At 39.5% G+C, this 25,129-nt stretch overlaps 3 protein-coding genes across 11 annotated transcripts; 1 reads left to right on the top strand and 2 right to left on the bottom strand.

Annotated features, from left to right (window-relative positions):
- Positions 1–47: 47 nt before the first annotated feature.
- On the bottom strand, positions 48–10,185 carry LOC112972784 (probable 2-ketogluconate reductase). 7 transcript variants are annotated; one of them, XM_026079815.1, is made up of 8 exons: positions 10,001–10,185; positions 9,242–9,639; positions 8,447–8,688; positions 5,792–6,176; positions 4,425–4,596; positions 3,414–3,592; positions 2,530–2,626; positions 183–2,138 (listed from the first exon to the last, which is right to left on the bottom strand). In XM_026079815.1, the coding sequence occupies exons 3-8, from the start codon at positions 8,639–8,641 to the stop codon at positions 1,982–1,984; spliced, it is 1,185 nt and encodes a 394-aa protein (XP_025935600.1). In that variant the 5' UTR covers positions 8,642–8,688; positions 9,242–9,639; positions 10,001–10,185; the 3' UTR covers positions 183–1,981. The 7 variants fall into 7 exon arrangements, with proteins under 7 accessions (XP_025935604.1, XP_025935602.1, XP_025935600.1 ...); XM_026079816.1 differs by having other exon boundaries at positions 10,057–10,185; XM_026079817.1 differs by lacking the exons at positions 9,242–9,639; positions 10,001–10,185 and having other exon boundaries at positions 100–186; positions 1,972–2,138; positions 8,447–9,235.
- A 113-nt stretch (positions 10,186–10,298) lies between these two features.
- TXNL4A (thioredoxin like 4A) lies at positions 10,299–19,502 on the top strand. 3 transcript variants are annotated; one of them, XM_026079821.1, is made up of 5 exons: positions 10,791–10,916; positions 12,008–12,087; positions 16,264–16,316; positions 17,410–17,513; positions 18,962–19,502. In XM_026079821.1, exons 1-5 carry the CDS (start codon positions 10,888–10,890, stop codon positions 19,131–19,133), a joined length of 438 nt encoding a protein of 145 aa, XP_025935606.1. In that variant the 5' UTR covers positions 10,791–10,887; the 3' UTR covers positions 19,134–19,502. The 3 variants fall into 3 exon arrangements, with proteins under 3 accessions (XP_025935607.1, XP_025935606.1, XP_025935608.1); XM_026079822.1 differs by lacking the exons at positions 12,008–12,087; positions 16,264–16,316 and adding an exon at positions 10,299–10,410 and having other exon boundaries at positions 10,743–10,916; XM_026079823.1 differs by lacking the exons at positions 10,791–10,916; positions 16,264–16,316 and having other exon boundaries at positions 12,006–12,087.
- A 2,968-nt stretch (positions 19,503–22,470) lies between these two features.
- Positions 22,471–24,993, bottom strand: HSBP1L1 (heat shock factor binding protein 1 like 1; the record flags this gene model as incomplete). Its single annotated transcript, XM_026079824.1, has 3 exons — positions 22,471–22,732; positions 23,769–23,863; positions 24,891–24,993. Coding segments are annotated over 3 exons (204 nt in total), but the record flags the coding sequence as incomplete, so codon positions are not given.
- Positions 24,994–25,129: the final 136 nt, after the last annotated feature.

Here is a 25,129-nt window from a genome sequence, read left to right as displayed (position 1 = left end):
TTTGTGCCACCACAAACAGATTGCTTGGACCTTTTTACTCAAACGCTTTCTGTCTTCAAGAAATTCCTTCATGGTGATGAGGTAGAAATGTTTCTTCAGGAACTCCACAGGGCTTTGCAGTACCCCATGTATTCCTCCTATTTCATTTACCAAAAGTCCAGGTAGCTTTCCACCTCCTCCCATGCTCTGCAAGAAGAAGAAAGACACACAGTGCTGAATTATTTCCAGACATTTTAAAGAATCATCACTTTCCTGTCCTGTATCATGACAACTATTGCAAGAGATCTTATAAACCACATATTTAGATAGGGAGGTAAACAAACCAAGACAAGAAAACAGTTCTTTTAAATATACTATCAATTATATGCACCACCACCACCCTGCCCAGTATTCACATAATCAAGTATGAACCAGTTCTGTCGTTCATGGGCTGTAAGGTTTCATATCACTATCACCAGGCTCATAACACTGAGAATTATTTTTGATTAATTACTTAATTTCAGATCATCAATAATCTGGTGTAACAAATCTCCCCTATGCTGAAATCACAAATTATTGTGTGTAAGTAGCTCAGAAAAATGTTGGACCAAATCTAGTTCCTGAAAATAAATTGCACGGCTTCATCATGAACTTTGAGTTACCAAGTTAATTTTTAAATGCTTCATTACAGAGGTTTTCGTGGTCCCCTGTCCTGAAGAAACACCAGTGAATTCTTAATTGCAGTGCATTCTCTTGAGGCTGTCATAAGCTAACAATATAATAGCTGCTTAGGCAATTGTTTTCAAACAAGGATACCTAAACTTAAGCACTAGAATTAAAATGCTTTTTTGCAAGAACCACTGATCATTTGTTTGTAGCTTCCAAAGGGTCTATGAAATGGCAGCTCTTTAAAAAAAAAATTAGACTATTTACAGCTACCATTGATTTTCCTTTGGAATTTTGTAAAGAGCTTGCATGTGGGGAGAGGGGGGAGTTGTGCAAAGGCTGAAGGTCTTTGAATCCCCTATAGCAATACTTGCTGTTGTCTTGTTAATAGTATTTCAGTATTTGCATCTGAATGTCTAGCTCTCAGACTGTCTTCAATTACTCTGCTAAATCTTCATTTTACCATCCTTCTAAGAAGCCTGACCATATTGGAGAATAATGGAAAGGCTTCCTGATTTTATGGAGGTGACAAACCTTTCCTTGAGTCCTCTGACTTTGTTGTTTGCTCATACTCAGGAAAGAGAGTATGGAAGAAGTATGGAAGAGCCAGGAAGGAGCCTGGCTTCAGGCTGGAAGTTAGCACTGATCACTAATTTTGCTTTAGGCTATGCCTTCACTGATGTGATTTCAGTGGTAGCTGTTAGTCTTGTTTCATGGCCAATCAAGATAAAAGCAACATTTTTGTCTGCATAGAGGAACTTAATCTCTTTGGATTTACTTTGGTTTTCAAAAGATCCCCTAAGGAAAATTAATGACTGGCTTCACTTTGATTTAACAGTGTAGATAAAGCTATGGTCTCCTTACAGTAGAAAACCTTAGGCCTAAGATCATTTCAATGGAGTCTGCTTTCTTGAGTGTTTTGATATCAAGATAGAATATTGCAACATTGGCTGAAAAGTGTTTTGGGATATAGTCAAAATTCTGCAGGGAATTAATGTTCAATCCACCTTTAATATATCTGAGAGTATTACACAAACTGCTCAGTGTGCTTTCTTACCATTAGGTAGTAGCAAGTACTGGGAATAACGCTCAGGTATTAATTGAAATAATGAACTGAAGATACCAAAGTACATAACTGCTCAGTTTAAAAGTTTCAAATACATGACTTTTATTTATTCCCCTTTATTTTTCAGAATTGAAACGACAAGACAGGGTAAGCCCAGTGGGCCAACAGCTTTGCAGTATCATGACAACAAAAGTAGCGCAGGAACACAGGTACTGTAGGAAATAGTGCCTTTTCACAGATATGAGATTTAGTGATGTCACCTGATACACATCATCTGGGGAACACTTCACTGGGAATGGGTTGACCATTGAGAACAGCTAGCATATTTGTTATTGCTTCCTCTGCCATCATACGGATGGCTTGGACTGTTGCAGTTCCAATGTGAGGGGTTATGATGATGTTATCTAATTTTAATAAAGGATGGTCTCTGTAAGAAACAGAACAAAATATATTACACAGAACATTTAGATGCTATCACATGCTAGTTGGAAAGAACTGAACCTCAGGAAACAGCAACTGCGTCATGAGGTAAAGGGGCCACATGCACAGAATCTGCAGATAGCTGTGGGAAGCTCACTTACCCATTTCCTCTTTCTCTGTATAGGTCTTGTTGCCTTGCCTGTCAGTCAGGTTGCCAAAGAGCTGACATATGTGGGAAAGGGGGACTGTTTGCCATTTATTTATGTTTGTGCGATACAGGTTGAGGTTTTGCCTTAAACAGTGAGAGGGACTCCCAATAGAGATCGAGATTATGAGCAGAATTTTTCGGACAGTTTAAATCATTCCAGATTAATAGAATGGAAAACAGCTTTCTCTACCTTGGAAGAGGCTCAGGGTATGTCACATCCAGAGCAGCAGCCATAATAACCTTCTTCTGGAGAGCTTCTACCAATGCATCTTGATCAATAACTGCACCTGCATTTAAATGATAATTTCTTGCTGTCATCACAAGTTAACAAACACATTTTTAACCTAGTGGGTGGAGAAAGGTCTCCAAGTTCTAGAAAGAAAAACTAAAGAATTTTCATTAGTTAGAAAATAAAATGTCCCTCTAATAACAGTTAACCAAACAAACTAAAGAGACATTCTATTTATTAATCTTTAATTAGAGGATGATCATGGTCCAGTGTATAGAACATTTCATGGGATGTGAGAGATTTAAGTCTATTCCTCATTTTGACACTGACTTCCTATATTATTATAGACAAACAATTTCAAAGCTCTTTGAGCTTTTTCACTCTCTTATCTCTGCTTTGTCTCCTGAAACTATAACCTCTTTAGGTCTGCTCTTACATGCTTGTTTGGCATCACCAGATCTGTAATCCCATCTGAGGTTCCTTTTCCAGAGAGCTGTTCCAACTGAGGCTTGTGTTTCTCCTTGTACCCTATTCATCACAGGTGATGAATAGCTATTAACTATTTCATGATAATAAGGTTATTTCCACTAAAGAAAGCTGTATTTAGGATAAGGCTAAAGAGATGCAAAGCACCTGSTGAGCACCTCCAAATTCTACTGGAGGTCCATAGGAGCTTGTGTTCAAACATGTGGCATCCTATCTATAATAAGTCATTAATCTGTAGCGTGCCAGCTACTCTGTGACTCAAACAAAGGCCCAGTCTGAGGTGGGAGAGGGAAATGTCAACACAGACAAAGCACAACCTTAACTGTTGAGCCATAACCAGTGCCTTCAGACCATCCTACCTCGGCTGATGTTTATAAGAGTAGCTGTGGGTTTCATTAGCCCCAACTCCCTTTTCCCAATCAGTTTGCAAGTCTCTGGAGTCAGGTTCACAACCAGCATGACAAAGTCAGATTGCTGTAGCAAGTCTTCTATCTTCTCACAGTAGTGGGCACCAACTGCCTGTTCCTCTTCCTTTTTTCTGAGGGAAAACCACACACCCAAATTGACACAGCTGCTTAAATAATTAGTCAGCCCTAAGAGAGATCTTGAACAGTACAGAGATCAAGAGGTTTGAGGCCAAGATAAAGACATACATAGGTATAGATGGTGGAAGGGAGGAAGGGAAGAAGGGAGATGTGGCATAGAGGGAGTGAGAGGCTAGAGGACTGGCAAGACACTGGAGGAGTCACGTAAATGTGAAAGCAAAGCAAGTAAGGGATATTAAGTATAGGAGGATGAGGATGCTGTCAGCCTCCTATTCTTTCCCCCCGTGTCTGTGCTGGTCCCTGTAGACTCTCTTTTTGCTTAAGGCATGTGAGTTAGGATGTGGGGTTGAAAAGGAATGAAGGGGAAGTGAGGTCTGAAAGAATGGAAATATAAAACTAAGAGAAGTTAAGATCCTTGTCATCAGTGCATGTGTGACAAGCGAACTGGCTGGGCTGGGGAGAGGTGTGACTGGGTGGGCCAGTGGTGTTGCCAGAAGCCTGAGTGAAGAGGCTGGCAGGACAGGGGATACAACACAGGCACAAGGCCTGGTTTGCTTGGGCTACATCACCAAAAATGTTAGCACCGCTGCTGCTCCAGAAGCGCTAAGAGCTAAACAGGGAAGAGTAAACTCAGAAAGGTGAGGGGGAGCTATATCCTGAGGGGAGTAGTAGGGAACCAAAGTGAAGAAGTGGAGGCACGCTGGTATTCCTCATTTTCTTACAACTGTCACAAGTAAGTACTCGGAAGACTGCGGACACAGATCAGGTCTGTGATTTCTGCCATTGCACCTTGAGTAATTACACATAGTAAGCAAACACTTTTACCTCTGGTTCCTGTTGTGGTAGAGAATCTTCATTTCAAAGGCTTTGGCCCTCTGAGCCACTTTATAACCAATATTGCCCATTCCGATGATCCCAAGAGTAGCCCTGGTAACTTCAACTCCGAGCCAGTCAACAGCAAAATACTTTGTGTCTCGAGAAATCGAAATCTGGCAGCCTGAATGTAAAAACATGCTAAATGGGTGCAAACCGACTGTAAATTTAARGCTGGAAATCATGAAGGAAAAAGTTCGTATCATAAGCAGTAGGGTTCTGGGACATTCCTTACAAAATATCTTAACTAATTTTGAGAGAATAAATCTGGTCAGATAAGAGGGCTCAGATGGTGCCATTCTCTGCAATAGCCAGGACTGGAGTCAGTGACCTAGAAGGGTTTTTCGGAATTTATATTTTTTCTGTGAGGAATATCTCCTCAGGTGATTAATTCTTCCATAACTGTAATAATCTCTCTGAAGTTTGAAAATAGCTTATTTGACATTTACTACCAGGCAGACATTGACTTCACTCTTTTTAGCTGGGGTAAATCTCATCATCTGTCTCAAGGATCAGCCCAAAGCTGTACCACTACTTGTGTGGGGGTGAAGGATTTGGAAAACYCACCCAAGCAATGTTACGCTGTGGTACATTGCAGATTTCAGCTCTACCAGGGATCTCTAAGAGCTTTTGTAAAAAGAACTCAAGGTCCAGTGAGATGCAATAGCAGGAAAACATCAGGGGGAAAGAGGAGTTATTTCATGCTCAGGGATGGAGCARCGGTGACAGAAATACTGTGAGACCCTGGAGAGAGAGGCAGTTTCTTGTGATAGTCTCTACTGACACCTTCCTTCCCCTGAAGGGCATTGCATAGCAAGGGCATGCAGGGAAAGGATCTACTCGTGAGCACGCAAACTAATGTTGGTAGTACAGTTTGGATTAATTTTGTCAAAAGGATCATCAACTATTTTAATAATAATGTTGGTACTATTCTGGAAATAAAGTCCACTAGTTTAGATGAACTTTTTTCAGAAGCAGGAAAGAATGAAGCCTTATTCTTTTTATACAACTATAAAAAACTTGCCCAGCAGGCAGCCAGTGGAGAATTAAGCCCCAGAAATTATTCCAAATGGGGTATCACAGGTGATTTTCAAATACTTAATCTAGACAAAGGCCTTACTGTTGTCACCACTGCCTTGAAAAGAAGTGGGGCATCTGAAAAAGTATAGGAAAAGCAGAACCCTCTGAGAATGGAGTCCTCAGAACTCTCTTCCCTGCAAAAGCATCCCAAAGATCAAATCAGACAGATCATTTGTAACATAGTAAAAGGGGGACATGCTGAAGAAGTAGCTAAGATCCAGGAAAATTTAAAATATTACCTTCYACCAGTCTTCTGGCAGATGCCAGCATCAAGGCCATTCCTATGTCTGCTGTTGAGTCAGCAACGGCATGTGGGGTGTTGGTCACTTTTACACCGAAGTTAGAAATCATTTTCAAGTCTAAGTGATCCACTCCAACCCCTGAGTTTGCAATTACCTTTAAATTAGGCAGGCTTTCCAGGAGCTCTCGGTCAATAGTTGGCCTGCACTCAAACATGAAAACAGATTGGATTTTTTTGCTCATTTCTTTTTTGTTTTCAAGAAATTCCTTCATGGTGATAAGGCGAAAGTGTTTCTTCAGAAGTGCTACAAGGTTTTCTAGCACACCATGAGTTCCTCCTATATCCAGAATCAAAACACCTGGCAACTCTTGTTCTGCCATGATCTGCAATAAGGGAGTAAGAGAAATACTCCATTGTTTAGGAGAACATCCTTAAAAGAATGATGCTGAAGTGATCATTTGAAATCACATCTGTAAAACTGGAAATTAATGGATCTCAATACAGCTTTTAAGGATACAGAATAAATACCATAGTCACTTTGTACTATTGTGATCTTACATTATAAATCTTTCCAGTTTCTTCAGTAAGTGCTGGATCAGGCTCTAACACCAAGGAATATCCATCCCATTAAATCAAAATCCAGTACAAGTCCTACAAAGTGTAGTTTCAAGTAGTTTCATTTTAGTCCTGAATCCATATTGATTTCATACAGATCTGGTAGGTTCTCAATCTTATTCACAATTTTTTTTTATATAAACAGTGGTATGAAACAGAAGCTGCAAGAAAGTTACCTAAAGTTTCTTGACTATTGATTATGGTTGGTGAAGCAGCTGGTAGTGTAGGGAGGCACTGGGGATCAAACAGGTCTGACAAACATCTGTCAGGAATGGTTTAGGTCTAATTTACATGTTGAAGGGCCATCCTTGGACAACTGCTGCACTGGTTGCCTTCAGTGTTATAAACATTCAGATCTGCACCCGAACTGACCTCCCCTCAATTTAGCATTAAGTGACGAAACAGCACTTTTATGGCACCTATACGCTGAAACAGTGGTGAAAGAGCACTAGAGATGCCAGTGTAAGTCCCACTGACAACACAGTCTTTCAGACTAGAGCTTTCCCATGCCTGGGCAGTTTTGAGCCCAGGTCTGTCTGCAAAAGCCCATGCAAATATATCGCACCCTGCACTAAAACAGGGGCTCCACAAATAGCCAAACACCTAATTAGAGGGGAAAAACAGCAGCCCTTATTGGCAGAAATGGTAGTTGAAGATGGACTACATATCTTAACAACATTCTTGCCTAATTTCCTATGTTTCTCTTTGCTGTGCTCCACTTGCTTTAAGTCTCTTTCACATACTGTGTCCTAGATTTGGGTCCTGGGAACCTGCCATAGGACTAAATGAATCAGAACTTATATTCTGCAGAAGCACTCTGATTAATTCTGGGCACACGGTGCTAGGCAGAAACTTTTTGCTGCCCCAATCTTCTCACACAAATCTGTAGAGATYAATCAGACATTCAGACATTACGTACTACAAAAAGGTGTCAATGCAGATTAGAAGTTTCTGTCGGTCTGTGTTTCCCCTTGACCTGAGCAAACCCAGTCTTACCTCAACTGCATCACTTAAAGGATTACAATCTCTACACTAGTAATACTGCTTAATTTACGGCTTTATACTGTCCTTGATCTGCATTTCTGCCTCAGCTCCAGTCTGCTATTGCACACTGGCTAGAATGGGTCTCAGTGTTAAGACTGGGCCTTGACYTGCATGTTTGCAGCTCACCACGAACAGTTTCTCTGGTAACTACAACTGGTTCTGAACAACAAACAGAGCATGGAACAAATAATGCAACCATACTGCAAAAAAAAGATTCAATTATTTCTTCACAAGTGAAGTCTTTTGAACTCTGCCAGCCCCATATGGCTGGAAAAATTATGCAAATTTTCCCACACGCAGTCAGTGTTTTGTAAAGTATCACGCAAAATGACCTTTTAAGGATAAATTAAATTCATCCTCCAGAATGAACAACCCATAGGATAAAAGACAAGATTTAATGTCATATTGTAACAGCGCTGTCCAACTTCTTGATGAGCAGAACCTGATGATATTGCAGCAATTTATTCAGATCGGATGACAACTAAACTTAGTGTTATGTGATGGAAAACTGTTTGGGTGCCAGATATGATCACTTGACTGGCAGATGCCAGGGAGGCAGTACTGTATTACACCATTTGCTTTTGTCACCAGTTTCTCCTTCATTACAATACACCACTCAGGAAGGTCGGAGTCAGACATGCATTTATTTTAGAAGCGCTTTCTGAATTTCACAAACAAAAAGGTGATTCATGGGGAAGCTACTGTGCAACACAGTGAAAGCTGATTTAGGTTTCGACTAACCAGCTCAAACATTAAGAACAGGCTAGTCACATATAATTATCTTCTCAGTAGTGTGGATATGCTGAATGTGTCACAATTTCAGGCCCTTTTTGACGTGTGTGTGTGAATTATTAATAGACTGCAGTTTTGGTTCAAAGGCTGGGCTTCTTTTAGTACCAAGTACAATGAGAACTTAAAAAAAGATGTCGATAGCAGTAAATGAAAAGCACTTAAAGGACTCTTGCGCAGGGCAGGGGTCTCTCCAGATACTAACCTTAGGAACATTTCGTGTTTGTCCTCCAGCACTACTCGGGCCTGTCTTGTAGCTCTGTGTGTAATCCACATTCCTCTTTTGACAGTGATGCACATGAGAAGTAATAGCTGGATGMATGAATTTACAAGCCAAATTTGGCTGGCCATCCATCAAGTGGAGAGATTTTAACAGACCAAATGCTCTGCCCCTGAACATGATTTTTCAGATATTAGATGTCCTGTTCAATGTGTTAAATGTAACACCTGTTAAGGATATGACAGTTTTGGTTTTGGACTAGTATCATCTACAGTATTGCAAACTCTCTTAATTCTTTCCAAAGCTGTGATGCCTCACATTTTCTATTTACACAAAATTATCTGCTTTCATTTATGTATACACACATAACGATATATATTGATATAATGTATGTATATTCTGGTCCTTAAGCATTGCAGGGAAAACTCTGAAAACACGACTCCTAAGTTAGGACAAATGGGCAAATAAAAGAACCGTGTATAAGTATTAATGCCAGTGTTGCTGTTTTTCCAAGCTAGCCTTACTACTTTTGTGGAGCTTGACTCACTACTTTCAGATTTGTGGACTGGCACTACTGCGTCACCGGGCTTACCTAAATGACAGCAAAATAAACTTGCGTAATTTTTCCTAGCTCTGTTTTAAATTCAAGTTAATAGCATAAGTTATCCAGAATAAACTCCCCCCACCAACTTATCTGTGGAAGAAAACTAGTTACTTGATTAGTAACACAAGGATTAATCTGGATGGGTTTCTTCCTAAATGCATTTCTGTTTATCTTACCGCTTCCGGAGGAGTCAACAGCTAGCAGTTTCCTGATCTCGGTGACGCACACCCCTCTATCACACATCGTGACGCTCGTCCCAAGGTCCGAAAGCTGCCTTAACTCTGCCTGTGCGCAGCTCCGCACTGCGCATAGCCTCCCTGGGACACCGCGGCCAACAGCAGCAGCCTGCATTCACTTAACCCTTGCTCCGCCCGATGTCTTTGTCAGGAGAAATAGCCATCAAAGTCTGAGTCCTTCCACCAAAAACCTTGACACGCAGTGGGAAACGCTGCCGGAGCGCAGCCCACAGATGGGAGGTTACCGCTCATTTCCGTGGGGCCATCTGAAGCGAGGGGGCTTTCTCCTGAGATGAGGTTACCTCCCCTCTCTTCTCACTTTCCTGAAACTGAATTATCTAGAAGGGGGATCACATGAGATACCAGAGCATGAGGATTTTGCTCCACTTTTCCGGAGAGCCTTGCATTTCTGCGGCGAAGTAATTTGATGCAAATTCCATCTACCACTACAGGACTGTTCTCCAAGCCCTAGCTCAAGCTTGTATGGATTTTTTGTAGTTGAAAGTATGGCTTTATCCCCATTTCCTGCAAACTAACCCTTTAAATGGGAGTACAGTGTAAAAGTATATATTTTCTTCTCAGGAAGCAAAAGGTTGGCCTGGGATGCCCTATCTCAATGGTCAACTTGATTCTGAAACCTAACGATGGCAATGCAAATGCCATGGTTTCACTGAGGACCACTTCAACAGAAATATTTACCTAATGTGTTCAAGAACTCTCCTTTTGTTTGCAAGAGATGGCAGTGTTAGTGGTACCTAAGTGAGACTGTGGTCAGGAGCTGGGCAGTGCGATTTCCCAGACAGGCTCCCCGGGCAGCAGGGACCCCTCCTTGGCTCCATCGGCCCTTTTGGTTGCCTCAAATGCCCCTTCGCCGACTTGGTACGGTCCGAGATATTATGCTCTTCCCCCATCCCCCCCGCTTTTGGGACTTGGTATGCGCCAAAGGCCCCGCCCCTCCACTCAGGGCGGAAGCGCGGTTCACTCCTCCCCCTTCCGGCTCTGTGCCCGACCGCGCTAACGCATTTCGTCACGTCCGCTCTTTCTGCTGCAGCCGCCGCCGCCGCCGTTCGGGCGCCCCCTCCTCTTGCCGAGCGAAGGACGCCCCAGGGGTGCGGCGCGGCGCGGCGCGCGGGGTCAGGGGAGGGGCGGGGGGAGGGGCGCCTCCTCCGTGGCGCGCGGCCGCCGCCACGTGTGCGGGTCAGGCGCTAAGCGCGCGCGGAAGGTTCTGGAAGGGGCGGGGGGGGAGGGGGCAACGCTGCGCCATGGCGGCGCCGCCCCGGCCGCGGCCGTTACGCGCTGCCTTGGGCTCGCCGCTGCGGGAAGCCGGCGGCGCGGCGTCAGCACCGGCGGGGAGCGGGAGGGGGTTTCTGCCTGGCGGCGGGACGCGTGTGAGCGGGCCGGGCTGGCCGTCAGCCGCCGGGTGCTTGCTGTCGTCCCGCAGGCCCGCCACCCGCCCTTCAGGATGTCGTACATGCTGCCGCACTTGCACAACGGCTGGCAGGTGGACCAGGCCATCCTGTCGGAGGAAGACCGAGTGGTGGTCATCCGCTTTGGGCACGACTGGGATCCGACCTGCATGAAAATGGATGAAGTCTTGTACAGCATTGCGGAGAAGGTAAACTGCAGCTGCAGCGTAGTACGCTCGCTTCCTGCGCTCGGTGTTTCGAGTGACTAAGTCTGAGGCAGGTTGCAACCCACTTCTGGAGAGGTATTTCTGCATTAGGAGGCAGCAGTAAAGCTATTTTGTTGGCTTCCATGAGTGTCTCCTAAAAATGATCGGCTACCCTGTTGTTCATAATCTTTAATGGGACAAAAAGAGTGCTGCACATCCTGAAATCAGAATCGCTGATTGTTAATAATTCCTCATTTAAGGAACGCCAGCATTCAAACAGAAACGCTTGCTGGGTAATAGGAATGCTATGATTCTAGGTAACGTAGCACCATCAGTTTGCAATCAGAATGCATAGTAGCTTCAATGTACAGGAAGGTGTTGATTAACATATTGGTGATAATCTTGGTGTAAACGGATGCTATTCCATTGAGTTGCATGGGCTGAATTAAATTTTAGGTTATACTGAGGCAAACTTTGAAGGTTTTTCAGRTGGAAACAGTGCCTTCTGATAGCTGGTCACTCACTTTAGACAGGTACACACTGAAGAAGAATTAGTCTGTGTTAGCATACACAATCAGCTATAATTTACCTTTTCATTTCTTTGATAAGGATATTGTGTAGTGTCGTATGTTGAAAACTGACAGCTATTCTTTGAAACACGTAGAAAAGGAAGCAAAAAATCTGAGCCACAAATGTTAATATTTAAGCTTAGGCAGGAAAAAGAGTTAGCTATCTTCATGTAAAATCATGTGCATATTCCATAACTTGGTGTGAAGTTGTGTTCATGGTGTAGTCCTTTCTTTTTTAATGGTATTTTTAAGTAAACGAGTTTCTGTTCTGTCTTTTAAATCCCTATGTTTAAAGACCTATACCTATAGTCAAATGTTAAGATGTAATAGGATACAGTAAGGACTGCTGTGACATGGTTTAATTTAGTCATTTTGTATTTAAAGGTGGGAATTTCTTATAGTCGGTTATTGTTATTATCTACTCTTGACAGGATGCTTGGCAATTAGGCAGACATATTGGCACTTAAGGGTGATTGGGGGAAGAAAGAACAATATAACTTCTTATTTAAAAATCTCCCTCTGCAGAAATGGCATATTAAAGGGGGAGATCCTTCCTCATCCTCTTGCTTACAAGCCATGTTTGGATCTCGCAGCTGTTTTAAAGAGTGAGTAAAAGTTCCAATTATGCAGGTGTTTATACTAGAGAATAATACAGAATATTAACAAGCTGTAATTACATGCTACATTTGAAGAAAATGTAGCTGTATTTTATATTTGGTACCATGGTGCGATATATATTTTTTTTAAATCTACAGCATATTTTTGGGTAGCAGTGATGTTATCTGTACTTTATAATATGAAATTAGGGTTTTTTTTTGGTTTGAGCCCTTTGAGGAAAGAGAAACTAGAACAACATACAAAAATACAAAGCAGATAATTTCCACTGACATGTACTCTACTTAGTTTTAACCTACGTTCTTTTTCCAGTGTTGTACATGAAAAGGAAGCAAGGTTTCACTGAGTTTCACAATAAATTATAGCTGTAAAATGTCCGTTTTTTGGTTAAAATCATGCTGAAGCAAAAGTCTAAGAACTGAGTTGCACAAAATTCCTCTGGAGCATTTTCTTTATAAATACACTTTTTTTTAATTGTGTTTTACAATAAGCTCATCCCCTGAAATAYGGAGCTTTGGCTGCTAAATTTCTATAATACTTTTTTTTTTTTTTTTAGTTGCAATAAAAAAGTGTTTTAAAACCATGATTTGTTTAGAACTGAATACGGTAAATCAGGTGACCTCTCTTGAAGCCAGGTCACTGTAACAGATAGGTTGTATTGGGTCAGTGCTGATCTAGGGAGGATTGTTCCAATATTTTGCATTTATTTAATGATAATCAGAAGTGTGAGTTGCTGTGACTGGCACAAACATTAGTTGTTTCTCTTTGCCTTTCTGTTAAGACCACAGGAAAAGTGAGAGGGAAGAGGGGGGGGAAGGGGGAGGGGGGAAGGGGCCTGTAGAAATGACATTGGTATTATGGTCACTGATGTTTGTGATTGAAGTTGAGCGAAGCTAATCCATTTACTCATGTCCACGGTTTTCAAATTTGTTAGCCCTAAGCATTGTTTTTGGCAGGATGTCATCTTTCTCTTCTGCCATATAAATTTAACACCTAAACTTGCAATAGCATATTCAGAATGAGGGTGGAGAAAAGTAAACATTGACGGAATAGACCTTCAACTTTATGCTTACTGTGTTTGCGGTCTCTTTCAGTTCAGTAATACAAGCCTGCTAGGCTGCTTCAACTTGAACAAATTATTGCAAAACTATTCTCAGTTACTGTATTTTTTTTTCCTGTGATTTACATATCCATAAGACATCTAAATGTTAGAAATGTCGTCTAGGAACTGGTGAAGAAGGTCAGAAGAAGTATTCTTGGATTTTTTCCGGATTTTCTTAGAAGTCTTCTGTATGCACCCTGGGCCACTCTTGGCCATAAGCTAATGTAGGGTTGTGAGACTTATTTCAAAGGGAGTGGAAGTCTTAACAAAAAAAGGAAGACTATTACTTACCCTCACCAGAAATGTAAAGAAACTCCCTATGATTATTAACATTCTTCCTTGTCCTTGTGTTTTTGTGGCAATCTTGTGTTGTAGGAATGCATTAATTTTCTGGAATGATATTGTTAATTAAGGGTACCAGGAGGGAGAACCTTGGAGGAGAAGTGAGATTTTTTTTATCTGATGTATTATTTTTTTTCCCCTCATCTGTGTTTCCCATTTTCCACTTAAGTGTGATCTTTACAAGACAGGTTTTACGGAATATGGATATTAAGTTCAACTATATCCAGTGTTATAAGCAGAGCAGATTGCTCTGCTTTCTGGTTTTGAGCCATTCCATTTAAAAATTTAATAATAGTCCACCAAAACAGATATAGTTCTGTAAATTATTAAAATATTGGCCTGTAACTATGACTAGACAATCATGTACTTTTGTTTTCTGTGTATGCTTATTAAATAACATAGGCTAATCTATGGTAACTATGAAAAAAAAAAAACAGCCAAAACTAAAGCCTAGTCTTTATAAATAAGTTGATAAAGTTTTGAATGTGTGCTGCTGTTTTTTTTTTTTGGGGGGGGGGGGGTCTCCTATCTTGTCCCCATGGTCAACAGCAACTATGATGGCCTATGAAGTCTTGTTGGAAATAAATACTCTGAGACTTTAATATCTTGCTTGTGTTTCAGCTGAAAGTGTTTTTAATCTTCAGGTGTTGGGGAAGTGTGGTCCTGTCCAAAAGGAGACATTTAACGAGTATTTTTCTTCAGAAAGCAATTTACTTACTGCAACAGATTTATTATATTTCAGTATGTGTTAAGAGGTTAAGTACTTAGTTTCTGAATAAGCTTGTATTATTATGTGTTCAGCTTCTAAAATGTCACACTTTGTTTGCACGTTACCTGGACATTAAAACTTCAGTTTACATCAACAACCTCATTGGTGTTAAAATTGTCATAAATGCAACTGCTTTTACTTAGTGTGTTTTGCTGCCTCAGARTTGTATTTAATTCTTGTTCAGAGGTCCCTGTATCGCATCCCAAGTTATAATTTAATAAATTGTTTTGATCTTTAGCAACTGCTGCCCTGAAATGGTAGAGAAGCTTGTTGTCTGTGGGGATACAAGTTTGAGCAGACAACTCTGTCTGGGTGATGGATTCACATTGCAGTGTATGGGGAGAAATTGAGCTTTGATTTGTCTCCATAGACTTATTAGCTCAAGTCCTTCTATCAACTCCTTCTTCCATGCCAGCTCAAATCCAGAAATACTTGAATTGCTTTTGCTTAAAACAAAGCCTGAGCTAAATGAGCCTTGCGGATTCAAGCTGGCTCTGTGTAAAGCTGGCTCAGATGCTCTTTCCAAGTAGCTTGGGTCCAGTATTGTGTCTGAGATAGTACGTGCTCCTTCAGGCTGTAAAACTGTTTAATGCTGTGCAGAGACATCTGAGTAGTTCTGCAGGGCTCGTCTTCGATGGTGTTGAAATAAAATACCTCTTGGTGAGAAGCCTGCCCAGTCTGAAATGGCCACTAAGCAGTAGATACATGGCCACTGCAATGCTTCTACATTGCCTCTTCCATTTTTAGGCTTTTACCTGTGTGTTTATCAATTTCATTCTTAGGCCTGAATCACAGTCTTCCACCTCTCCATATATTGGAGAGTTACATGGCAAGGTCCATGTCATGGGCAACCTTGTCAGCCATTGTCAAAATACAGAACAAAACTCATCCAAATGTATTTATAAGCTAAGTGATTTCTGAGTGTGGAGATGCTTTAAAATAGTATCCTTTTCATTGTGGTGTTTGGTTCTCATCTTGTGAGATTTGAAATTAAGAAAGCAAGAGAGAAAGAGTAGAATCATTTTTAAAGTTCGAGATTCAAATTTGAGAGCTCTAGGTCTGTCTTTGAGCAGGTTACTACATCATCAGTTTCACTTCTTGTGAGTGGTTGTGCTTCTCTCCTTCCCATGCAGGAGATGAGGAAGCTTCAGATAATGTCCAAGATGCTTGGATTGTGTTGGTAACTTGAATGTATGCTTTGCAAGGGTGATTTGAATGATCCAGTCCTTTTGAGTGAGATTTAGGTGATACCTTATGAAATAATTGCATAAAGTATCTCTGTTTCAGAAGATAAGCTAATCTGTTCCTTAACTGGCTCCCTTTTCTAAAATCTTGGGCTGTTGGGGTTCATTGCTAGTGACAAGCATTTCTGGTTTTGCAACAGCTTGACTATATTAACTGTATAAAACATCAAGCTAGCTTTAAAAGTCTTGTTGTTCCAGTGCTTTGTGGAGCACATCGTTATTGCAAGTAAAATCTTAGTTTAGTGATGCTTTTGCAGCTGTCTTCTGCTGCGACATACAATCTCTGTGGATTTGTCTTTCAGAAAATTGAGATTTTTGAATATATTAATGCTTGTTTTAACTTAAAATCATTTTCTGATCTCCAAATTAATTCTCCAAAGACTACTTTTAGTTTAAGAATTGCCAAAAGTGTGTTGTGGAACTTTCCCACACGAGGAAACTGCTGTTGGTGCTAAAAATAGCAGACTGAAGAAGAAATAAGAGGAGAAAATTAAAATGGACTCTTCAGGTGTTTTTGAAACCTGTATTCTGTCTCCAAAGGCTAACCAGAGAATATGGGTGCTTCTCAGTTAAATTATCAACTCTAGGCATCCTCCTAAGTTTCTTGGAAATCTTTCATGTAAAATTGTTATGGATTTGAATAATGACTTCAGAGGGTGTTTCGTTTCAGTCTCTTTACTATGGCTAACTTGATTTTTTTTTTTTTTAGGCTTTACCTGGTTTGGAACACTGCTAAAGTGGGGTGATTTCATTAGATTACTGGTAGAGTCCGATGGCTCAATATTAGCACAATAAAACCTGTTTAAATGCTGCTTGATCCCAGAAGAGATTCGTTGGGGTTTTTTTGCTACTAATACTTCCTTACATCTTTGAAGTGTTGTTGGGGTTTTTTTTTTAGTAATTCAGAAACTTTCTTTAGGAAAAGTCTGTCACAGTGTATTTACCGTATGTTCCTGTTGTGTTGTGGTTTTTTTGTGAGCAAACATCTTCATGCTTTCTCAATTAAAGTGCTTGTTAGGATGTTTAAATACAAGGTACACCATACAGATTATGTTTCTCATACAGTCTAATCTATTTTTGTGGGGGTAAAATAAAACATATTCACATCATCCAGAAATTACATTGACCATTGTATTTCTAGATGCTTGGTAGCAAAAATAACAGATTAAAAGCACTTTGAAGCAGGTAGTTTGTCACAAATCTTATACAGACCACGTGTTACCACAGAACTCTATGCATAGTCAAATGGGGAAGACAGAAACTGTGTTTTTGTGCCTCAGGGCAGAGGCAAGGTTGTGCATTCATTATCAATTAAAAATTTCAACTCCTGTTTTAGCTTCGTATCTCTCAAAAAGCCATTAATATTATTTTTATTTAACCAGTCTCATTAAAAAATAGTTAAAAGGAAAAAAAAATGCCTGGAGGAAGGCACAAAGAAGGCCATTCTAGACTATTAGTTTTCTCAAGTGTACAGGTGGCTGACAGCAGAGGTAAAATGTGTCAGCCGGCTTACACAAAGCATTTATTCTACTTGTTTGGAACTGTGCATGTTATTGCAATGTCTCAGTTGTCTACAAAGGGCACTTGTTTCCCTAAATGTTGATTTTAGCATAGTCGCTTCCCTGTTGATACTGGATGTAAAATTAGCATCTTGCCTGTATTTAAAAGTATTTTCCATGTTAATGGTTTCTTTTGTGGTTAAAAGAATGGCAAGCTTATTTACCATGATTTCATGTGTTAACATTTTGCAAAATAAATGTTGCAATAATAGAAGCCTATGTCTTTTAATCAGTAATATGAATAACCAAAGACTTGGTAATATATATTGCTTTATTTCCTGTTTTCTTCTGTTTAGGTAAAAAACTTTGCTGTTATTTATCTTGTGGATATCACTGAGGTACCAGACTTCAACAAGATGTATGAGTTGTACGATCCCTGTACAGTCATGTTTTTCTTCAGGTACATAATCATTCTAGAATATAATTCAGTTGAATGTGTTTTAATTTTTTTTGTCAAATGCAATGCCTCAGTAGAACCATAGATCCTTTCTGAATACATATCAGCATATTGATACTTACATTTTTATTGCTCTACAATGGAGTAAATGGATTGAATAGGAAAATGGCTTTGTTTTCCAGTTAGTCTAGTAACTTTGTTTTGATAAGATATTAATACTTGTGTCACTTCCTAAGCCATGACTGCCTGCAATCCAAAAAAATAAAAACAGCACTTCTATGAAAAGAGATCCTAAAAGAAATCTGATGTAATTGGAGTTGTTTTGTGCTGAATTTTCATTTTGATGTAATTTCACATGTCAGGAATTACATTGTCGTCTTTGTTGTGTGTTTTTCTTTTTCTTTCTTTTTTTTTAAATCTGCAAAAACACTTCAAGACTTTGTCATTGGCTTGATGTGCTTATAGTCTTATTACATTAGGCTGCCTGGCTTAAATCATCACTTATTAATTGGCAAAGTCAAGGGAAATTATTCTGAAGTATTCTTCTGAATTTGAATCCACCCTTGTGGACAATAAGGAAATTCATTTGTTTGTCCACAGATGTTCGCATCTAGGTTTGTTTTTTAAGTTTTTCCCTTTCAGCTAGTGAAGTATGCACAGTATTATTACCTACAAAATCATTGACTTAGCATGTTTATAAACAAGCATAGCAGATGACTTTTGAAACCCATTCTGTCAGTGTAACTTGTAACATAAGGATTTTATTTTTAAAATATTTAAACTTGGTTATATCAACCTATGTATTTGTATTTAAGGTAGAGCCTAGATATAAAACTACTAGACTTTTAGTTGGCGGTCTGCAAAATCAGAAGCAGTGTGGAAATTTAACTAGTGGAGTGAAAACCATATGAATGTTTATTTACTAATGAAGTACAAATTAGTGAAAATGAAAACCTTGTATTTATTATACATTTTTTCACAGCTGTAAATCTGAAATTCCCTGTAGAGATTACTGCAGGAGTATCGCRCTCAAGTTTGTCAAACTTGCTTTAAGGGTATATCCAAAGTATTCAGGTTCTGGAGCTAAGGCATCCCCTTTGATGAGATAAAATGTACTACTGGCAAGCCTGGAAATATCTCTGCGGATGTAGATGGTAGTAGGAAAGAAATACAAACTACGGAGAATACACTGAGGGATAATAGTGCTGAGTAATGATCTTGATGCAGGGGTGTTTGTGCTCCTTGTTCTAGCTTTAGAAATAGTCAATAAAATGTCAACTTGAATATGACAAGAGTAAATACTTTTGTTTCAGGCTTACTTGAAAATCAGTTTTAAGGGCTTCTTTTGAATCCTGCAAAGCTTTGGAGGGTGTGTGTGGGGAGAATAGTTTAGTTTTCATGTCCTGAACTATAATAGTGTATTAACCTGTCTTTTTTCTCTCCTGTTAAAGGAACAAACACATCATGATTGATTTAGGTACAGGTAATAACAACAAGATCAACTGGGCGATGGAAGATAAGCAAGAGATGATTGACATTATAGAAACTGTTTATAGAGGAGCCCGCAAAGGTCGAGGTTTGGTAGTATCACCAAAAGATTATTCCACTAAATACAGATATTGATGTTTTCTTAGCGTCTGTTTTTTTTAACCCCACATCCACTTAAATTTATCTTTGTGTATGTGTGTACATATTAATATGTATATATTAAAAAAACAAATCCTACAATTTTGTGAGCATAGTTGGAATTATTTAAAAGCTTTGAATTCTGTTTGAAACAGTAGAAGACGTGAAGCCTGGAACTGTCTGATTGCAGAAATACCGTAGCTGCATTTTTTTAATTAAGAATTAACTCTGTGTAGTATGATGTATTTTTCTACATGAAAAGCCTATTTTCAGGAAAACATTTCAACTGTGTTTGTGTTTGTTATGCAAATATCGGGGAAATTTGTATTATAGCTTTTTTTAAAGGAATAAAATGTGCTCTGCTTATTTGTCTGTCTTGTCTTTTAGTGCTTTAAAGTTGAGAATGAAAATGTAATTCCATGCAAAATCATAACCTTGAAGATGAAGGCTTATCCCTTCTATCAGGATTTTCTTGCATAGTATTTTGGTCTTTCACATCCATTGTCAGATAGGACATACTTACTAATATTCAGCAAAAGTCATGACTCTGCCAAAAAAACAAAAAAACCTTTGAGTTGAGTGGTGGAGTTTCTTTTTCATGGTGGTTATACATACTAGTCAGTTTGAAATAATTCCTTGTAAAGTCTGAGGTAATTGGGTAATTGCAGTTTTGGAGCTGGCTGCACAGTTAACGTCTGAAGAAGGGGTGAACTGTGCTCTCATGCAAGCTACCATTTGTCCAATAGTAGACCAAATGCATATATACTTGTGAGACTTGAATTAGATTTAGCTGTGGTATGGCTTTTGAAGTTTCCATTTGCATTTCTGACAATTCCTGTTTTGTAGTAATGGAGCCAGTGTGTGTGTGTGTTTTTTTTTTTTTTCTTTAAAATGATGAATGTATGGAGTTACAGAATTAACAATAAACAAGCCAGACTACGCAGAAGAGAGATGCTTGTACTTTGGGTCCGGTTTGTCACCAGACAGTGTTCAAAGCAGAATTGGAAATTGTACTTCTGCTGTCAGTTCTTGGCAAAATGGTGAATATTATTCAAACTGTTTTAAAGGTCTTATCAAACTTGATTCAAATCTTTGATGTTGTGTACTAGACATAGTTATTCTTACAGAGTTACTTCCATGAGGCCAATTAGAAAATTAATTCTATTCAGTACTGATTGAACAGGCTTGGAATCTTACTGCATATTGCCAGGCTTTGGAGGCTTATGCATGAGGTTAGGGTTTTTGCACTTGCCACATTCCAAGTGATGACAAGGCTGATCTACAGTGTAATCTGGATTAGCGAGATCATGTTAGCAAGCTGCTGTAACATGAGTTAAATATGCATATTTTGGTACTAATAATATAAGAATACTGGTACACTAAGGAAGACTGGTGAATGACAACTTTAAGAGCTGGTTTCTGAAAGAATTTAGAAGCTACTGGATGTATCATTGAACAGTATTTTCCAGTATATACTGTATAGCAGAAAGGTTAATACAGTATTTGTATTTATCTCCAGCGGGGCTGCATAGTAGGTGCAAGGGCCTTTATCTTTGCAATTAACATCAGTGAAAACCAAAGTAACTCTTTAACATCAACATCTTTTAGAGTATTTAGAATGCATGTGAGTGAAGAAAGTAAAATACATGCTTCCACTTTCTGCTGTTGGAAGGGACCTCTGGAGGTCTAGTCCAACCTCCCACTCAAAGCAGGTCCCACTAGATCAGGATGCTCAAGACCTTGCCTAGTTTTGAGTAGCTCTAATGATGAAGATACTACACTGTTTCTGGATAACCGGTTCCACTCTTTGATCACCCTCAGGTATTGGGGGGGTGGGGAGGGGAAGCATTCCTTGCATCTAGCTGGATCTTCCTGTGTTCCAGCTTACAACTGTTGACCCTTAACCTTGTGTAGCACACCTCCAAGTCTAGCACTGTTCCCCATATGCTCCTGTGYGGTAGCTGTAAGGCAGCAAGAAAACTCAGCCTTTTTTTAGGACTGAACAAACTCATTTTCTCAGCCTTTCCTCATACACTATATACTCCAGCATAGCCTGGTGGTCCTTTGCTGAACTCCCTCAGATCAATGTCTTCCTTGAACTGAGGAGCCCAAAAATTGATGCAGTACTCCAGGTGTGGGTCTCACAGGAAGTGACAGGAGGGGAACAACCTGCTGACCACACTTGTGCTAATGCAAGCCCCTATGCAGCTGGCAGCCTTTGTTGTCAGGGCACCTTACTGACTCATGTTCAACTCATCTACCCAGACCCTCCAGTCCTTTTCTGGGAAGCTGCTTTCTAGCCAGTCAGTTCCCCTCACCTACATTGCAGCATGGGCTTATTCTGCCCTAGATGTAGAATTTGGCACCTGCCTGTTGATCTTCATGAGGTTCCTATCAGCCCATTTCTCCAGCCTGTCAACGACTCAGAAAAGTAGTCATGTCCTCCACCATATCAACCTCTCTCCCCAGTTTGACATTGCTTGCAAGTCTACTCTGATTAAAGTGTTCATTATGCCTGTTTCTTGATATTAATGAAGTAACCGAGGATGGACTTCAAGTATAAGTTAAAAACTGCCAAAGTTTTAAAAAGCATATTTATCCTTCATTAGCTGAGGTGTTTTACTTACCCAATCTTCAGTTTCTGAATTTGCTGAAAGAGTATCCATTTAAAATTTCCAAAAAAATTGCCTTTGCCAAAAACATCAATTTTTTGGTGGATAAGAACCTGAGAGTTAGGGCAGATGTCCTAAATAAGACACACTAGTCAGAATAAGCAAAAGAAAACAGAATGTTTGGTAGCTAGAATTCCTATTTCAAAGCCACTGATACCTGTTTACTCTTTAAAATAGGCTCTTTTCATCAAAATGGCTGATGTTAACTGACATCGGCAAGATGTACATACCTGGATGATGCTACATGCACAGGTGTGCACAGCTTTAGGTGGGCTTGTGGAAGAAGGATCAACTGAACAGCTGTATTCTGTGGAAGTACTACCCTTTCTTTCAGCACAGAGCAGTTTATATTCACTGGACATAAATAAAAATTTTTGGAAACAAACCTTTGTAATAACATCAAATAGATTATATTTTCAACATTTATGTCTGCATTTTATACTGTACAAAATCTAAAGGAGCATCAAGGAGGCACACACAAATGGAGAAGTTTTGTTATAGAAGCATCTTGTTATTTAAGAACATTTAAGTTAAAAAGGCAACAAATAAACATATGAAAATTTAAAGATTACAGTATTAGAATAAAGGAAACAGCCTGTCAAACTTTTTAAATGTAAGAAAGTGTAATTCACTACATAGGATACAGTTTTCTATCCAAAATGTTACTATTTTTGCTTCCTCTGAAAGTAGTGGTTCTTTTCCAATTATATGAAATAGTGTCCTACTGAGAAGAATAAACAGAGTGTTTAACTCTTTTACTGGAGAAATAATAATAATAATAAAAAGAGATTCTGACACAAGTGTGTTTGTTGTCACTGACACTTTTTGAGACTAGTAACACTGATTGTAGATGATGATACGCTCTCAGATTCAGTGCAGTGCTGTTTTCCCTTCATCTTTCCTGATCACAGCCTCATTTCAGTGCTGCAAAGAAAGTAAGTAGGTTAGTGGTTTAATTATTCATGAATGTGATTCAGCATAAAATAGGAACATCTCTGTACGGTTTAATATATGAGATGGCCCTTCTATATTTGTGAAAATAATTTCACAATTTATCACCAAGAGAAAGGCAAGAGAATGAACAGACGCCTAAAACACTTTAACAAATTTACAGATATTCCTTTCTGTACTTGGGTAAGCAGCCTCTAAATGACAAAAATAATTGATTTGTCTTAATCTGAATTAGGAAAGCTTGCAACAATAGGAAGATCTCACCAGCACCAAGAGAATGCTGAAGGGATGCTGTTTCATTAATACTAAGAACACTGACCGAGACATCCATCTATGGGTCTAGGCAGAAAACTTCATCAGTTCTCCAGTATCAACAGGCAGTAATGGTGCATAATATAGTACATAGTCCTGAACTGTAATGTGATTTTACATTACAGAGTGTTTGACAACACTACTTAAGTTGTCCTTGTGCCTTCCACCCCACCCCTTACTGCTTCAAGGACAAATCATTTCCCAGTTGTTTTGGGCAGAGGTGTTTATAAGGTGTGCTGTAAGCCACATTAGAAGGCTGAAGCAGGGTTTAAAGAGATATATATATATAAATTTAAATGATAGATTCCTCAGTCAGTTATGCTAGCATACCCAAGGGGCAGAAATGGTGGGCAGGAGTGCTTTAAGCTACTTTTTTTTTTTTTTTTTTCTTTTTTAACAAATGTACAACCTCAGTTTACATCTCTGGGATTAGTCTGCACTACCTCTTCTCTTTGTCAAACAGCTGCAACAGATGCAGCAAGATATAGTTTGTGTTCTTTTTAAAAAATAGTAATCTTAGGCTGCTGGCAAAAACAAATCCAAGGTAATTAAAACCCCCCCCATAAAATCTCAGTATATTTTAAAATCCAAATAAATGCAGGTATGATAAACATATAACTATTTTCATGCTAGGTGCTGCCTGTAGTTCAAAAATAAGTGGAAATGCATAAAATGCAGAAAAACTCAGTTTATTTACTCTTAACTCTTCATTGGTGTTTTCTATCCCAGCCTCTGCCATAAGGTCAGCAACATGCTTCTCAAGGTCATCAATGCGCTCACCCATTTCTTCCAGTAAAAAGTTAAAGAGAATTTGTTATAAATAAAAATGCTACAATTCTACGGGTTTTTTTTCTTCCATGATAAAAATGAGAAGGTCTTCTAGATGTTTTAGCCTCTTACTTACTCATGTTCAATGCTCTAATGCAAGTCAAACCATCCAGGAATAGCACAAGATTGTATTGGAACAAGACAATCCTACTTTCTCTTGCATCAGGAAAAGCATTCGTGTTTTCAGATGCTTTCCCGTCTGCCCACCAGTGTGGTGGAGTTTTTTCTCAGCAAGATTGTTTTCTCTTTGAGGGACTATTTTAGGCAACCTCTTCAGGTCAACATACACAATCAGAATATGAGTGATACTAGAAGTCTATTTTGTAATGTTATTCTCCTTTTACGCTAAAGAGCCTTCCTGAAAGATAGGAGTTTCAGAAAAATATAAACTGTAATAAATTTTCCATTTCGGTAAAGAAGAGACAGTTCCTGTATCTACATCTGATGAGATCTTAGAGACCCTTCAGGTCTTGGTTTCTCTTTTTGCAGGCTCCCCTTCCCACACTCGGGAGTCCAACAGAACTGTTTTTTAAACCAACAACATGCTGTGATATGCTGATTTAAGCGACATTTTTAAAGATATCTCCTTGTTTAATGTACCTTTAGAATGTTTGCACATAATTTATCACTTATTCTACTATAATTTAGAAGTAAGAATTACTGCACAGATACTAGCACACTATGACTGACAATACTTTCAGTAAAACCTTTTTTTTTAAGGAAAAAATAAACATACTTGGGGGACAGCACAGTTGTCTTTATATCATAGATGTTTAACAACACTAATTATTTTTCTAAACATCAATTTAAAATACAAACTCATCTCAAATTTAAAAAGCAAAAACTTTTTTTACACCCTCTTGGTAACCTAGACCAGTGAAACCAAACCCAATCCAGTGAAATAACTAGAACTCGTTCCTTTCCAAGAGTTACGAAACTTCTGCCACTAACACGGTTACTAAGCCAGTAACAAGGATTAAAAAGAGGATATCTCTCAGCGTTAGCTTTTCAGTCAGAGCTTGAAAATTCTCCTGCAGCTGATACAGCAGGTTTTCCGCCTGGAAAAAAGAGGGGGGAAGGGAAGAGAAAAAGAGAAACTAATTACAACTCGCGCAGCCAGCAGTAGGAAAACAGTGCACGAGCAAACCCGGGACACAGGGAGCTGCGCGGCGCGGGAGGCCGCGGGAGGCCGCAGCTGCACCGGGCGGCCCCGCCGCCAGCCCTGGCCCC

The sequence above is a fragment of the Apteryx rowi genome, unplaced genomic scaffold, assembly GCF_003343035.1.
Source record: "Apteryx rowi isolate R43461 unplaced genomic scaffold, aptRow1 scaffold_50, whole genome shotgun sequence".
Classification (NCBI taxonomy): Eukaryota; Metazoa; Chordata; class Aves; order Apterygiformes; family Apterygidae; genus Apteryx; species Apteryx rowi.
The sequence above is the reverse complement of the archived record's forward strand: the minus strand, read 5'-3'. Positions and strand labels throughout refer to the sequence as shown.